Source organism: Pecten maximus, chromosome 18 (genome assembly GCF_902652985.1).
Source record: "Pecten maximus chromosome 18, xPecMax1.1, whole genome shotgun sequence".
Classification (NCBI taxonomy): Eukaryota; Metazoa; Mollusca; class Bivalvia; order Pectinida; family Pectinidae; genus Pecten; species Pecten maximus.
In genome coordinates, this window is record NC_047032.1 from 16,863,365 (window position 1) to 16,880,047 (window position 16,683).

Here is a 16,683-nt window from a genome sequence, read left to right on the forward strand (position 1 = left end):
TGACCAATTAGAAGTCTATTGACCAGTGTTTTCTTTTGTTCATTTGACATCGATTGAAGCCCCAAGCGACGGTGAACTCATAAATTCAGTCTTCACAATGGCAAGAAATTAATGCTAATTTGTGTGCATCATTTTAAAAGATTATTGGATTTTTAAAGATACTTAGTATTTTTAGCTTTTTTTTAAAATCAAATATACTCAACCAAGCTAGTACGCTGTCTAAGCCCATATTCTCGATTAACTCCATGTGATATCGCAAATTTACTAGGCCTAAATTAATATCTAGATTTTATTTCACATGCATAGATGGGAATAAAACAATAACTTATTTTATAAAGTTAGTGTAAATATATAACACGTGTTGCTTGTAAGTGTATAGGATAAAACACACTTGCAAAGTACGAGGCTATGTTTTGGATCCGACTACAAGTAGCCTATGTACGATAACTTGTAAATCCTGCAACTGAGCTTGAAATTTTCGCCGTCATCTTAAATTCGCCCTTTCATCAAAGGGCGAAAATGGCGAAAATTAAACGGGGGCGAAAATTACCAGGTATACAGTATTTCAGAAGTTATAAAACTACAAATAACAATTAATTATCAAATTAAAGTGAATATCACAAGTCTTTTTGCATTTGTTTTTAGATAATCCGGATTTCCGTTTTCCGTCTTTGAAAAAAAAAATACGTAGGCGTATTGCATAGTAAACGTAGCCATATGTACATATGTAACAGCTGATTTCAATCAGATTGACTTAACATGAACTTAACACCGTCTCAGTAGTTCGTCACAATCGAAAATTTGATTGTGAATTCGGTATTTTGCAAATTCTTTCAAAATACTTCCAGGTAAAGGAAAAAAAATGCATATGGTTTCTATACACACACCAAAGATTAATAGATCCTATATTGGGTCCATTCTCTCGTAAAAATATCGATTTGGGTCCACTATCGGCCAACTCTAACGACAATCGGGCCGCGATTCGCAAATGAAAAATTAATTCAAAATTCGTAAACCTCTAATATTTTACATATGATACAATTAGGCATTGAAAAACATATATGTGGGTCAATTCTCTGAAAATAATGCCAATTTATATTATAATTAAGCCCCATTTTTCTTCGTTTCGGTATTTCCAAGTCTGCTTCACCTGTGGTCCGTTTCAAAAAATATTCTCGACTTTGCCGAAATAAAAACAAGCTATATAATCAAAGTACGAGGCTATGTTTTGGATCCGACTACAAGTAGCCTATGTACGATAACTTGTAAATCCTGCAACTGAGCTTGAAATTTTCGTCGTCATCTTAAATTCGCCCTTTCATCAAAGGGCGAAAATGGCGAAAATTAAACGGGGGCGAAAATTACCAGGTATACAGTATATATATGTCTCTGGTATTACATTATAACCACCAGCATTAAAACTATGCCGTTTATCTTTTTTAAAGATATTTCTTATTTTGTTATGCTATGCAAATTTTTCTCAGTTAAATACACATTACTTTCACGATGATAAAAGTCATAATGAAAAATATATACGAAATGTCTTTCAGCCAAAATGGCCTCCTTGCTTCTCTTCATAATGGCGGTGATGATGAGTACGTCTGTTGTAATGGGGCAAAGGGATCCAGTGGTTCGTACAAGGCTGGGAGCAGTGCGAGGGACATTTGAGAATGAGGTGAACCAATTCCGAAATATACCTTTTGCGAAACCGCCACTTGGTCCACTGAGATTTACCAGGTCGATTCCAGCTGACCCGTGGAATGGCGTAAGAGATGCTACACAGTTCGGACCTTCCTGTATGCAACCACCTTACCCAGACACGGACCGATTTTTGCCGAACTGGAACCAATCTGAAGATTGCTTGTATCTGAATGTGTACGTCCCAGGTAATGTTGTGGCTGGCTCAAACAAACCCGTAATGGTCTGGGTTCATGGCGGAGCCTTCCTTGTAGGGCAGGCAATGCTTTACGACGCCTCCTTCTTAGCGAGCGCTGGTGACGTGATTGTCGTGACCATAAATTACCGTCTTGGGATATTTGGGTTTTTAAGTACAATGGATTCAACGCTTTCTGGGAATTATGGACTCTGGGACCAACGTCTCGCCTTGCAATGGGTGCAATATAACATAGAGTTCTTCGGAGGAAACCCACGATCTGTTACACTTTTTGGGGAATCTGCCGGAGCTATAAGCGTATCATTACAGACACTCAACCCCTTGAACAATGGGTTATTTCAAAGAGTGATTGCGGAGAGTGGATCATCACTATCAAACGCTGCAGTTTGGCAAAGTGCTACAACATTTGCAAGAGCTGCTGGTGTCATTTTAAACTGTTCGTCACCAACAAGCAAGCTTGATGACGATTATGCTAGATGTATGCGTTCCATTCCATCTGCTAGGCTTTCAGATACACAAAATACTATACTATTCTTTCAGTATGAGAAGATCGGACCAGTTCTTCTAAACAATATAGGCCCCGTTGTTGATAATATTCTCATTCCAGATATTCCATATAAGTTGCTAAGCAACACTTCTTCGCCTTCCTTCAAGTTCTTCCGAACGCTTGGCTTCATGGCGGGGAATGTAAACCAAGAAGGCTCGCTATTTCTCAATAGACTATACCAAATCGCTAAATCTAAGCACTTTAATCTAACCGCCGGCGTCCCAACAAGTATATTCTTTGACTATTTGGCGCCTATATTTACTGCTACGTTCGCAGCTGTGTCCAACCGCACTGTATCCTCAGCAAGCGTCTGTTCAATGTACAGCAAGCCCGACATAGCATCACAAGCAAACAGTGTACTGGATTGTTTTACCGATGTAAACTTCGTCGTACCAGCCGTAGAATTACTGAATATCCACTCAGGCCGGAACATTTTGACATCTTCATATCAGTATATGTTCAACCGACAAAGTATCGACAAGTTTTCTTTGGAATCTCTTCCGACATGGTTTATCGGAGCGCCACATGCGTCGGAAGTATTTTTCTTGTTCGGGGCACAGGAATTTAAGAGAAAATTCAACATCACTGTATCTAGCGCTGACTTGGCATTATCAAGGCGAATGCTGACACATTGGACTAACTTCGCGAAAATTGGGTAAGTATTGTGAACATGTAGCGTGTGTTCCGCCTTTAATGAAACGCCCCAGTTCGGTCGTACCAACCAATGCAATTCGACGTTCCACAAAAACGATCGACAGTAATCAATGCCTTTTCAACGAATCTAATAAAACCGGATAGCTAAAATGTCGCTCGCTAGGGCGACCATGCATATTTATCTGTCGCCCAAATTGTTTTCGTATCGACTGTATGCTGGCATATGGTAGCAGTTCAATACTTAAATGTTCGGTATAGTGTTTGAGAAAACACAGCAACGTTTTGGTTTTTATGACTCTAAATAAATAAAATAGAATTTCTCCTCTCCAAAAATGTATGTTTATGCTTACCTTTTCTCCAATTGATATGTGATATTGTTAAGTGCTGTAGCAACATTGCTTCATAGATTAATGACAACTTGGCTCATCATAAGCTGGTGAGATAAATTAATTTGTTTTTCTTTTAGTTCTGTATTTCGTGTTAAACGTTTATTCAAAGTAATATTGGTTGTGCATTTTGGAAAAAAAATTAATATTTAAAATTTAAAATTTTTCTTCGTTTTATCAGGAACCCCAACATGGACAACAATCCTATGTGGATTCCGTACGATATCCGACAGAAATATTACATGGATTTCAACTTGGATGTGACATTGAAATCTGATCTATTTAAAGATCGCATGACCTTGTGGTTGGGTTCCGAATCTGATCTGATATCGACAGCTCTGCAATCTGCTATCGTCGGGAGGGAAATGTAACAACATCAAATGAAAATTTATGATAAACATCGTCGGGAGAGAAACGTAACAGACTTCAGATAAAAAAAAACACAGGCTTTCATCTCCGCTAGGCTTCGCTCATTAACATTATTGTTTTTGTAGCGACGTCTAGTGGGGAGTAGAAAAACTACAGCGGCCAACAAAGCTTAACGAAAAATGACAAAAATATCGTGGGATATAACGTAACAGAATCTAGCGAATAATGATGCTAAATTATTTTGTTTTCATTTTGCTTTGTCTTGTGTAGCGACGCGCGCTCATTAAATATGTATTTTATTTTGTGAATATATGTCTTTTGTTATTTATATTTAAAACAAATTACTTGTTACAATTTGTTTTGTTTTCGAATCATTCGTCGACTCTTACCCATCAATACCATATCTCGAGTTACCTTCTTTGCGTTTTAAAATCATTTCCCGTGGATCTTTCTCTTGTGCGTATTGGTACTGTGTATTACGGTGGCTGATTTGTGCCATTTCGTCCTTTCGTCTTTTTGCCCCGAAAAGGCGAAAAGACGAAACATCATACGCGAAAAGACGAAATAAATGCACGCAAATTAGCGGCTTTAATGTTCGTCTTTTCGGGTTCATTATTTTCGTCTTCTTGACTTTTCGACTTTTTGCCCCGAAAAGACGAAAAATAACAAACCTAAATTTCGTCTTTTCGACTTTTCGCCCCGAAAAGACGAAAATTAACAAACCTTAAATTAGTAAGCTTAATTTTCGTCTTTTCGGGCGAAAATTAAGATTTGTTGATTTTCGTCTTTTCGGGGCGAAAAGTCAAAAAGACGAAAATTAATCAGCTTAATTGTCGTCTTTTCTCGGCGAAAAGTCGAAGAGACGAAAATAATGAACCCGAAACGAGGAGAACAAGGTCGTTAATTTCCTTGCATTTATTTCGTCTTTTCGCGTATGATGTTTCGTTTTTTCGGGGCGAAAAGACAAAATTAAAGTTTTGTTAATTTTCGTTTTTTTGTAGCAAAAAGACGAAAGGACGAGAATTAAGATATTTGATTTTCGTCTTTTCGCCCCGAAAAGATGAAGTAGCACAAATCAGCCACCGTAGTCTATAAATCAACTTTTATCCACAAAACACATATTCATTAAAAAATTATACCTCTTGGTTTTTTTAATTAACATAACTATCATTAGTAAGTTTAGATGAATGGATAACAGACTGAGAAATACCATCTTCGCTAGCCAAGGGTTACACTACGCTATAAGTTCCATTTCACAGTGAAATTGAGCTGAGGGTAGTGTAACCCTTGGTTAGCGAAGACGGAGTAATACATGTACTCGCTCTTTTCACAGCATACCCCAAAGAGACGCGAACTTAGGATACAAAATGAACATTTACGTTCTGCTCATTGAAGAGAACGAGGAAGTAAAAGAGACGAAGCTACTCGGATTAGCACAGGCGTTTGAAGTTCTGACTGCAAACTGAGATATAATACCATATACAAAAAATATAGTAAATACCCTTATTTTTTATATGGTATTATATCTCAGTTTACAGTCAGAACTTCAAACGCCTGTGGGATAAGTAACCTCGGAAATGATAAAGTTGTCACATATAATGTATATTTGGATACGAAGACAGCTTTGTCATAGCTCACTCTGTAGTTCCGTGTTGCAAACTGCGGGGGACTAAGTTTAGCCTTCTTGATTGTGCGACAAAGAAATCTCGAACAGGTAAAATGTGAGAGGAAAATAATCTTCGCTTGGAGAACCCTCCCATCGTTCACAGATTTCTCTGTCACCTATACAGTGTTATATCTACATCAGCCCATAGGATATGAGAAATCGCACGTTCAAGATTGCACCAATACAAGGACGTCACGGCGACAATACAATTGCGTCACAGCAACAATTCAATGACGTCGGGGCTACAATTAACGTCAACATTGTGTTGCGAAGTAATGTCTTTTTAATGCATTTTTGCCAGTGAAATATAGAAAATTATCAAACTAATAAAACAGTGAAAATATGTAAGTTTTTCGATTTGGACCAATCCTACAGAACTTTTATATTCACTGAAACTTGCCGATTTTTCAACCTAAGCGAAAATAGATATATTGGTTATTTTGCTTTATTCCTGAAATGTTCAGATTATTTTTTGACAAAATACTCACTTGACGATGAATTATGTAACACTCGTATGACAAAATATTTCGATATTTTCACTCGTGCTTCGCACTCGTAAAAATATCAATATTCTGTCATACTAGTGAAATATATGTTATATTAAACGGGAGACCATTCAATATCCTCTATTTCGTTAATGGGAAAACTGGAGTCTACGTAGTTAAAATACAATGTAGTCTGATGGGAGAAAAAAAGCATCCGCTACCCTGAGGACGTGACAGAAAAAATCTCCAACACTTGGGATGATCTTGAATGTTCTAACACCCTGAAGGTAGGGGGAAATTCTATTAATCTCCAGCCAGCCGAGGGGTAGTATACTTGGTTGACTAACACGAGTTTCTGGTAGGGGATGATTGCTTTTTTTTTTAATTATACTATTTTTTATTTACACATGGTCCATTTCTTCAAATTAAACATTATGTTTTAATTTAACACAATGCTGATATGACGTGATTGATTATTGTATATAAGTCAAGCACTTATATGACCGGCTGATTACAAAAGTGAGTACGGTAATTAATTTGTTACTGTATACTTTTTTCAGGCAACCCATCGATCTATTTCGCGCAAACACGAACTTTTCACTTTAAGGACGACACAGCTGTATGTTTGTATGTTGCAGTTAAGATATGTTTTTGTCTACTGTGAATACCTTGTATGTGATTTGTACATTCTGAGTTTGTAGATGACACCATATAGGCACTTGTAATTCACACCAGAGTTAAAATTATCCTCGATATGTTCAACAACTATGGTGTTAATTACCACATACAAGTGCCAATATAGACCACATGGACTTGAGAATTTGTAAATCTACATGTACTTGGACCTCCCATAGTGTGTATAGCACAATTTGAGACGTGGGGGGTAGACTGATATTTGTGTCATTTTTACCAAACATTAATCTATAGCCCCCCAGATCGTCTCAAAATGTGCTATACACACTAGGGGAGGTCCTATACATGTAGACTGTAATAAATTATCAAGTCCCTGTGATGTAGACACTATAGCTTCTGGTTGACTTGAGTCCGCGATGTATGCCGTATTAAACGTGCATGCCATGTTTGAGTTCATTTAAGCATTGATGTCATTTTTTTTTAGTTTCATCGGGGTAATGAAACAAATTCTGTTTGAAAACTGTATGAATCCGCGTAAAGTTTGCAAACAAAATTTGTTTCATACCCCTATGAAACTAAAAAATAATTGACATCAACGCTTATAATTAATTTTTGAAAATGATTTTCTATTTTAAAACATGTCTTATGTACAATTTTACTGGTTTTAAATGGGATTCTTTTTCTCAAATCAATACGCAACGTCAATTGTCGTATTGTGACGTCTCATTTTTCGCGCCATTCTCGGAATTTCTTTCATAGAAGAATGAAAAGAATTTTTCGACCAATCACATTTGAGTATTTACCATGAAAACAAAGAAAAATTAATTATATAAATATGTGTTCGATGTTCTTTTGAAATGCGCTGTTGAAATCTATGAAATACCTTGCATTATTCTTTCAATCTTTTAGAGTTAACTCACTCGCATCAGTGACGAGTCAAAAAAAGTCTAGAATTCTAGAAAGACGAATTACCAGTCCTTTGACGCACTTTATTTAGTTTGAATATATTTTATTGTATCATAAATATACACAGGGATCGGGCACAAGTTTTCCAACTTATATAAAGCTCTTTCCCAAAAACAGTATACAACACAAATATTTACACAAGATAACATTATAATTTACATAAAGTTATTTTATTTTTGAAAATGTGAGTTTAAGGAGAGTAGAAATAGGTTGATAATTAGAGGGAAACAGAGGAAGAAAATTCACAAACTACGTCGTGTCACAATGGATAGAGGGAGAGACAGAGGACGCCGTACCACCAACGACCTAGAAGTCTGAAACTGAAGAAGAAAGTTGGCCACTCCCATCCCAGCATCTTCACCGTCATCAGAGTCTTACAGGAGATCCATGCCAGCAACGAGATCAACAGGATACAGAAGAACGCAGGAGGACAAACCAGACCATGCACCAAGAGATACTGGAACATCGACCACCGCCTCGACCAACTCAAGGGAAGCCAGCAGAACCACACAGCCTGATGGACATCGCCGACAACCACACAGCCTGATGGACATCGCCGACAACCACACAGCCTGATGGACATCGCCGACAACCACACAGCCTGATGGACATCCCCGACAACCACCCTGATGGACATCCCCGACAACCACCCTGATGGACATCGCCGACAACCACACAGCCTGATGGACATCGCCGACAACCACACAGCCTGATGGACATCGCCGACAACCACACAGCCTGATGGACATCGCCGACAACCACACAGCCTGATGGACATCGCCGACAACCACACAGCCTGATGGACATCGCCGACGCAGCATCACACCCGTCTTTACTTGGAGTAAAGATTAAAACTAGTGTATGAACTGTAATGTCATGCTGACTGAAATGTATGTAATTATTGATTTCTTGGTGATATATGTTGCTGACGGAAATGTATTATAGATCTATGTTTCTTATCTTTCTTGTTTAATTTCAACTATATGTACATGTAATATTAGTGTTTTCTTTTGCTTGCTGACTGAAATGTATGTTTTATGAATAATGATTTGATTTATTTAGATTTTTAACAGAAAATTGTTTCTCCATATTTTCACAGGTAAGAGGTACAGGTTTCAAAATCATGACGTGTACAAGTTTATATACCGAATTCATTCATTTTAAACAACGCCAAGCGTGCTCATTTATCTACATGTATATCTAGACTATAGCTACTATATGGAACGTGATTTTTATGTTTGTAATTTCCCTACAATTACGCTCAAAATATACAGTTACTGTTTCAGTTTAGCAGTTACCCGCATCATTGTTCATATCACCTTATCAGATACCCGCATCATAGACTTACAGTTACCGTCATCATGCCAAAACTAATTATGTAAATATCAGCTTCATTACACCAATTATCGCTAACTCATCGCTTCAGATTACACTTATATTGAACCAACTATCGATTCGCTTACTCAGAATCTCATATAAAGTTGAAGAACATTGATAATTCACATCAGTAAATACTCGCCGTTTCCGCCCTGCGCCATATTGGATGTGAGTAACTACAGTTGCCCGCGTCAGGTTATCCATGTGAAAATGTTGGCAAATGGAAAACACCCCACGTTTTCATGGAACCATGACGTTATATTATGGCGATTTAAAAGCATTACCAGAAACAAGACACTATCAATACATCTGATATCGTCCTTACAGAATGTAAAACTTTTGTGTTCGAGAGGCCATTGGCATGTTGTTTTGTCACTTTATGATGTCATTGTACTTGAGGTTATCTGACAATGGCTATATAACGACAGGTTATCAGTAATAGATAATTATTTCGCTTTACCGATTAAGTTACCTGTCACTGGCGAGGATTCGAGTGACCAAGGTAGTATACATGTTTATTAATAATACTGACTGCCATTTGTGGTGTTGGGTGGAATTTGGTGGTATCGACTGGATGTTATATCTATGATGTTGAGTGGAATTGGTAGTATTGTCTGGTGTGTGATACATGTGGTATTAAGGCTGTTTGAAGTTAGCTCAACATACGACATACGACATTCAAAACTTCATATCTTGTGTTTTTACAAGATTTTGAATGTTCAGCCGCTGAACATACGACATACGACATTCAGATTTTGATTTTGAATGTTCAGCGGCTTGACATACGACATACGACATTCAAATTTTGAATGTTCAGCCGCTGAACATACGACATACGACGTTCAAATTTTGAATGTTCAGCCGCTGAACAAAGCACATACACATTTCAGAATGTCAGAGTCACCTGGCCTTGAATTCATAAATCACAAATTCAAAACTTCATATCTTGTGTTTTTACAGCTAACGATTTAACTTTTGAAGTTACACCATCACTACAATACGCTTTAGCATCAATTTTTGAATGTTAATCACTTAACATACATAAAAGATATGACAATTTGATTTTAAGTCAAGGCCTCCTCATACGACATAACGGACTTCAGATTTGAATTGTTAAGGCCGCGAACAATCCAAGTTCTACATGGTGGTATCGGGTAGTATAGACTAGTGTGTGACATTGGGTGATAACCGTGGTGTTGTCGGTATGTAGCACGATTCCTTATAATATTCTGCTTTCCTAGAAAAATATTTAAGTTAAGAAATTTCCTAAAGTTATGGAACATTGGATGCCTGTTCTTTCAAAGCACTAAACCCTTTTGAACCAGTCAGAGATCACCTGGTTCCTTTAAAGAATTTCCAATAAATCACAAATAGAATTAACGGAAAGGACTTATTGTCTCGGATTAGGTTTTGTACATATTATGACATTACGATATACTATCACTACAATATCATTTTTTGTTATGCTATGCATATTTTTCTCAGTTAAATACACATTACATTCACGATGATAAAAGTCATAATGACAAATATATACGAAATGTCTTTCAGTCAAAATGGCCTCCTTGCTTCTCTTCATAATGGCGGTGATGATGAGTACGTCTGTTGTAATGGGACAAAGGAATCCAGTAGTTCGTACAAGGCTGGGAGCAGTGCGAGGGACATTTGAGAATGAGGTGAACCAATTCCGAAATATACCTTTTGCGAGACCGCCACTTGGTCCACTGAGATTTACCAGGTCAATTCCAGCTGACCCATGGAATGGCGTAAGAGATGCTACACAGTTCGGACCTTCCTGTATGCAACCACCTTACCCAGACACGGACCGATTTTTGCCGAACTGGAACCAATCTGAAGATTGCTTGTATCTGAATGTGTACGTCCCAGGTAATGTTGTGGCTGGCTCAAACAAACCCGTGATGGTCTGGGTTCATGGCGGAGCCTTCCTTGTAGGGCAGGCAATGCTTTACGACGCCTCCTTCTTAGCGAGCGCTGGTGACGTGATTGTCGTGACCATAAATTACCGTCTTGGGATATTTGGGTTTTTAAGTACAATGGATTCAACGCTTCCTGGGAATTATGGACTCTGGGACCAACGTCTCGCCTTGCAATGGGTGCAATATAACATAGAGTTCTTCGGAGGAAACCCACGATCTGTTACACTTTTTGGGGAATCTGCCGGGGCTATGAGCGTATCCTTACAGACACTCAACCCCTTGAACAATGGGTTATTTCAAAGAGTGATTGCGCAGAGTGGATCATCACTATCAAACGCTGCAGTTTGGCAAAGTGCTACAACATTTGCAAGAGCTGCTGGTGTCATTTTAAACTGTTCGTCACCAGCAAGTAAGCTGGATGAAGATTATGCTAGATGTATGCGGTCCATTCCATCTGCTAGGCTTTCAGATACACAAAATACTATACTATTCTTTCAGTCTGAGAACATCGGACCAGTTCTTCTAAACAATATAGGCCCCGTTGTTGATAATATTCTCATTCCAGATATTCCATATAAGTTGCTAATCAACACTTCTTCGCCTTCCTTCAAGTTCTTCCGAACGCTTGGATTCATGGCGGGGAATGTTAACCAAGAAGGCTCGCTATTTCTCAATACACTATACCAAATCGCTAAATCTAAGCACTTTAATCTAACCGCCGGTGTCCCAACAAGTATATTCTGTGACTATTTGGCGCCTATATTTACTGCTACGTTCGCAGCTGTGTCCAACCGCACTGTATCCTCAGCAAGCGTCTGTTCAATGTACAGCAAGCCCGACATAGCATCACAAGCAAACAGTGTACTGGATTGTTTTGCCGATGTTAACTTCGTCGTACCAGCCGTAGAATTACTGAATATCCACTCAGGCCGGAACATTTTGACATCTTCATATCAGTATATGTTCAACCGACAAAGTATCGACAAGCTTTCTTTGGAATCTCTTCCGCCGTGGTTTATCGGGGCGCCACATGCGTCGGAAGTATTTTTCTTGTTCGGGGCACAGGAATTTAAGAGAAAATTCAACATCACTGTATCTAGCGCTGACTTGGCATTATCAAGGCGAATGCTGATACATTGGACTAACTTTGCGAAAATTGGGTAAGTATTGTGAACATGTAGCGTACGTGTGTTCCGCCTTTAATGAAACGCCCCAGTTCGGTCGTACCAACCAATGCAATTCGACGTTCCACAAAAACGATCGACAGTAATCAATGCCTTATTCAACGAATCTAATAAAACCGGATAGCTATAATATCGCTCGCTAGGGCGACCATGCATATTTATCTGTCGCCCAAATTGTTTTCGTATCGACTGTATGCTGGCATCTGGTAGCAGTTCAATGCTTTAAGAATTTAAAAAAAAATTGAGAAAACACATCAACGTTTTGGTTTTTATGACTAATTTATAAATAGATAAAATAGAATTTCTCCTCTCCAAAAATATATGTTTATGCTTAACTGTTCTCCAATTGATATGTGATATTGTTAAGTGCTGTAGCAACATTGCTTCTTAGATTAATGGCAACTTGGCTCATCATAAGCTGGTGAGATAAATTAATTTGTTTTTCTTTTAGTTCTGTATTTCGTGTTAAACGTTTATTCAAAGTAATATTGGTTGTGCATTTTGGACAAATTTTTAACATTTTGAATTTAAACTTTTTTTTGTTTTATCAGGAACCCCAACATGGACAACAATCCTATGTGGATTCCGTACGATATCCAACAGAAATATTAAATGGATTTCAGCTTAGATGTGACATTGAAATCTGATCTATTTAAAGATCGCATGACCTTGTGGTTGGGTTCCGAATCTGATCTGATATCGGCAGCTCTGCAATCGTCGGGAGGGAAGTGTAACAACATCAAATGAAAATTTATGATAAATATCGTCGGGAGAGAAACGTAACAGACTTCAGATAAAAAACGCAGGCTTTCATCTCCGCTAGGCTGCGCTCATTAACATTATTGTTTTTGTAGCGACGTCAAGTGGGGAGTAGAGAAACTACAGCGGGCAACTAAGCTTAACGCAAAATGACAAAAATATGGTGGGATATAACGTAACAGACTCGCGCTAATAATGATGATAAATTATTTTGTTTTCATTTTGCTTTGTCTTGTGGAGCGACGCGCGCTCATTAAATATGTATTTTATTTTGTGAATATATGTCTTTTGTTATTTATATTTAAAACAAATTACTTGTTACAATTTGTTTTGTTTTCGAATCATTCGTCGACTCTTACTCATCAACACCATATCTCGAGTTAACTTCTTTGCGTTTTAAAATCATTTCCTGTGGATATTTCTCTTGTGCGTATTGGTACTGTGTATTACGGTGGCTGATTTGTGCCATTTCGTCCTTTCGTCTTTTTGCCCCGAAAAGGCGAAAAGACGAAACATCATACGCGAAAAGACGAAATAAATGCACGCAAATTAGCGGCTTTAATGTTTGTCTCTTCGGGTTCATTATTTTCGTCTTCTTGACTTTTCGACTTTTCGACCCGAAAAGACGAAAAATAACAAACCTAAATTTCGTCTTTTCGACTTTTCGCCCCGAAAAGACGAAAAATAACAAACCTAAATTTCGTCTTTTCGACTTTTCGCCCCGAAAAGACGAAAATTAACAAACCTTAAATTAGTAAGCTTAATTTTCGTCTTTTCGGGGCGAAAATTAAGGTTTGTTGATTTTCGTCTTTTCGGGGCGAAAAGTCAAAAAGACGAAAATAATGAACCCGAAACGAGGAGAACAAGGTCGTTAATTTCCTTGCATTTATTTCGTCTTTTCGCGTATGATGTTTCGTTTTTTCGGGGCGAAAAGACAAAATTAAAGTTTTGTTAATTTTTCGTCTTTTGTAGCGAAAAGACGAAAGGACGAGAATTAAGATATTTGATTTTCGTCTTTTCGCCCCGAAAAGATGAAGTAGCACAAATCAGCCACCGTATAGTCTATAAATCAACTTTTATCCACAAAACACATATTCATTAAAAAATTATACCTCTTGGTTTGTTAGTTAAGGATTAACATCAATTATTTTTTCAGTTATACAGTCATAACATAAAAAAACTGGAGTGTACTCACTTCATAAACCGCCCCACAGAAAAAATAATTAATGTTAATTCTTATAATTTAATTTCGTCTTATACACACCAAGATATTTCACTTTCTTTGGCGAACTCTTTTCTGTGATAAATTATTACGCAACGTCATCAGCCAATCAAAAATGACGTTACATTTCGCAACGTCAAAAATTTTGTTATGGAGGTATAACAAAATTATTTCAGCCAATGGAGATGCGTGTTTCATACAAAATTAAATTATATTAACATAACTATTATTAGTAAGTTTAGATGAATGGATAACAGACTGAGAAATACCATCTTCGCTAGCCAAGGGTTACACTACGCTATAAGTTCCATTTCACAGTGAAATTGAGCTGAGGGTAGTGTAACCCTTGGTTAGCGAAGACGGAGTAATACATGTACTCGCTCTTTTCACAGCATACCCCAAAGAGACGCGAACTTAGGATACAAAATGAACATTTACGTTCTGCTCATTGAAGAGAAAGAGAAAGTAAAGGAGATGAAGCTACTCGGATAAGTAACCTCGGAAATGATAAAGTTGTCACATTCGAACAGGTAAAACGTGAGAAGAAAATAATCTTCGCTTAGAGAATTCTCCCATCGTTCACAGATTTCTCTGTCACCCATACAGTGTTATATCTACATCAGCCCATAGGATATGAGAAATCGCACGTTCAAGATTGCACCAATACAATGACGTCACGGCTACGATACAATTGCGTCACAGCAACAATTCAATGACGTCGAGGCTACAATTAACGTCAACATTGTGTAGCAAAGTAATGTCTTTTAAATGCATTTTTGCCAGTGAAATATAGAAAATTATCAAACTACTAAAACATGAAAATATAAGTTTTTCGCTTTGGACCAATCCTACCGAACTTTTATATTCACTGAAACTTGCCGATTTTTCAACCGAAGCGAAAATAGATATATTGATTATTTTGCTGTATTCCTGAAATGCTCACTTGACGATGAATTATGTTACTGATTCCCGCACTTTTTTTTTTATGTTTTTGATTTTGTTTTTCTAAAGTACATCAAATGTAATAAAAAGGAAATTGAATGGTTTCCCGTTTAATATAACATATATTTCACTCGTATGACAAAATATTTCGATATTTTTCACTCGTGCTTCGCACTCGTTAAAATATCGATATTCTGCCATACGAGTGAAATATATGTTATATTAAACGGGAGACCATTCAATATCCTCTATTTCGTTAATGGGGAAACTAGAGTCTACGTAGTTAAAATACAATGTAGTCTGATGGGAGAAAATAATCATCCGCTACCCTGAGGACGTGACAAAAAAATCACCAACACTTGGGATGATCTTGAAGGTCCTAACACCCTGAAGGTTGGGGGGAATTCTATTAATCTCCAGCCAGCCGAGGGGTAGAATACTTGGTTGACTAACACGAGTTTCTGGTAGGGGATGATTGTTTTTTTTTTTTTTTTTAATTATACTATTTTTTATTTACACATGGTCCATTTCTTCAAATTAAACATTATGTTTTAATTCAACACAATGCTGATATGACGTGATTGATTATTGTATATAAGTCGAGCACTTATATGACCGGCTGATTACAAAAGTGAGTACGGTAATTAATTTGTTACTGTATACTTTTTTCAGGCAATCCATCGATCTATTTCGCGCAAACACGAACTTTTCACTTTAAGGACGACACAGCTGTATGTTGCAGTTTAGATATGTTTTTGTCTACTGTGAATACCTTGTATGTGATTTGTACATTCTGAGTTTGTAGATGACACCATATAGGCACTTGTAATTCACACCAGAGTTAAAATTATCCTCGATATGTTCAATAACTATGGTGTTAATTACCACATACAAGTGCCAATATAGACCACATGGACTTGAGAATTTGTAAATCTACATGTACTTGGAGCTTCCCTAGTGTGTATAGCACAATTTGAGACGTTCTGGGGGGCTAGACTGATATTTGTGTCATTTTTACCAAACATTAATCTAGCCCCCCCAGATCGTCTCAAATTGTGCTATACACACTAGGGGAGGTCCAATCACAGGTGCCTGACTCGTTTTATAAAATAATAACATATAACATTTATATGTACTATTATATGTTATTATTTTATAAAACGAGTCAGGCACCTGTGGTCCAATACATGTAGACTGTAATAAATTATCAAGTCCCTGTGGTGTAGACACTATAGCGTCTGGTTGACTTGAGTCCGCGATGTTTGCCGTAACGTGCATGCCATGTTCGAGTTCATTTAAATATGTGTTCGATGTTCTTTTGAAATGCATTGTTGAAATCTATGAAATACCTTGCATTATTCTTTCAATCTTTTAGAGTTAACTCACTCGCCTCACTGACGAGTCAAAAAAAGTCTAGTATTCTAGAAAGACGAATTAACTGTTGTTTGGCGCACTTTAATTAGTTTGAACATATTCTATTGTATCATAAATATACAAAGGGATCGGGCACAAGTTCTCCAACTTATATAAAGCTCTTTCCCAAAAACAGTATACACCACAAATATTTACACAAGATGACATTATAATTTACATAAAGTGATTTTATTTTTGAAAATGTGAGTTTAAGAAGAGTAGAGATAGGGTGATAATTAGAGGGAAACG

At 37.3% G+C, this 16,683-nt stretch overlaps 1 protein-coding gene across 1 annotated transcript; it reads left to right on the forward strand.

Moving 5' to 3' along the window:
* The first annotated feature begins 1,554 nt into the window (after nt 1-1,554).
* On the forward strand, nt 1,555-12,797 carry LOC117316264. Its single transcript, XM_033870802.1, has 5 exons — nt 1,555-3,096; nt 3,663-3,848; nt 7,953-8,095; nt 10,529-12,074; nt 12,650-12,797. The coding sequence occupies exons 1-5, from the start codon at nt 1,556-1,558 to the stop codon at nt 12,708-12,710; spliced, it is 3,477 nt and encodes a 1,158-aa protein (XP_033726693.1). The 5' UTR covers nt 1,555; the 3' UTR covers nt 12,711-12,797.
* The last annotated feature ends 3,886 nt before the right edge of the window (nt 12,798-16,683 follow it).

Bases quoted from the DNA above. Each gene is read 5' to 3' on its own strand.
- LOC117316264 (XM_033870802.1), top strand. From the start codon at position 1,556: ATGGCCTCCTTGCTTCTCTTCATAATGGCGGTGATGATGAGTACGTCT. The intron at 3,849-7,952 runs GTAACAACATCA...CTCCCATCCCAG, and splicing joins GCTATCGTCGGGAGGGAAAT to CATCTTCACCGTCATCAGAG. The intron at 12,075-12,649 runs GTAAGTATTGTG...TTGTTTTATCAG, and splicing joins ACTAACTTTGCGAAAATTGG to GAACCCCAACATGGACAACA.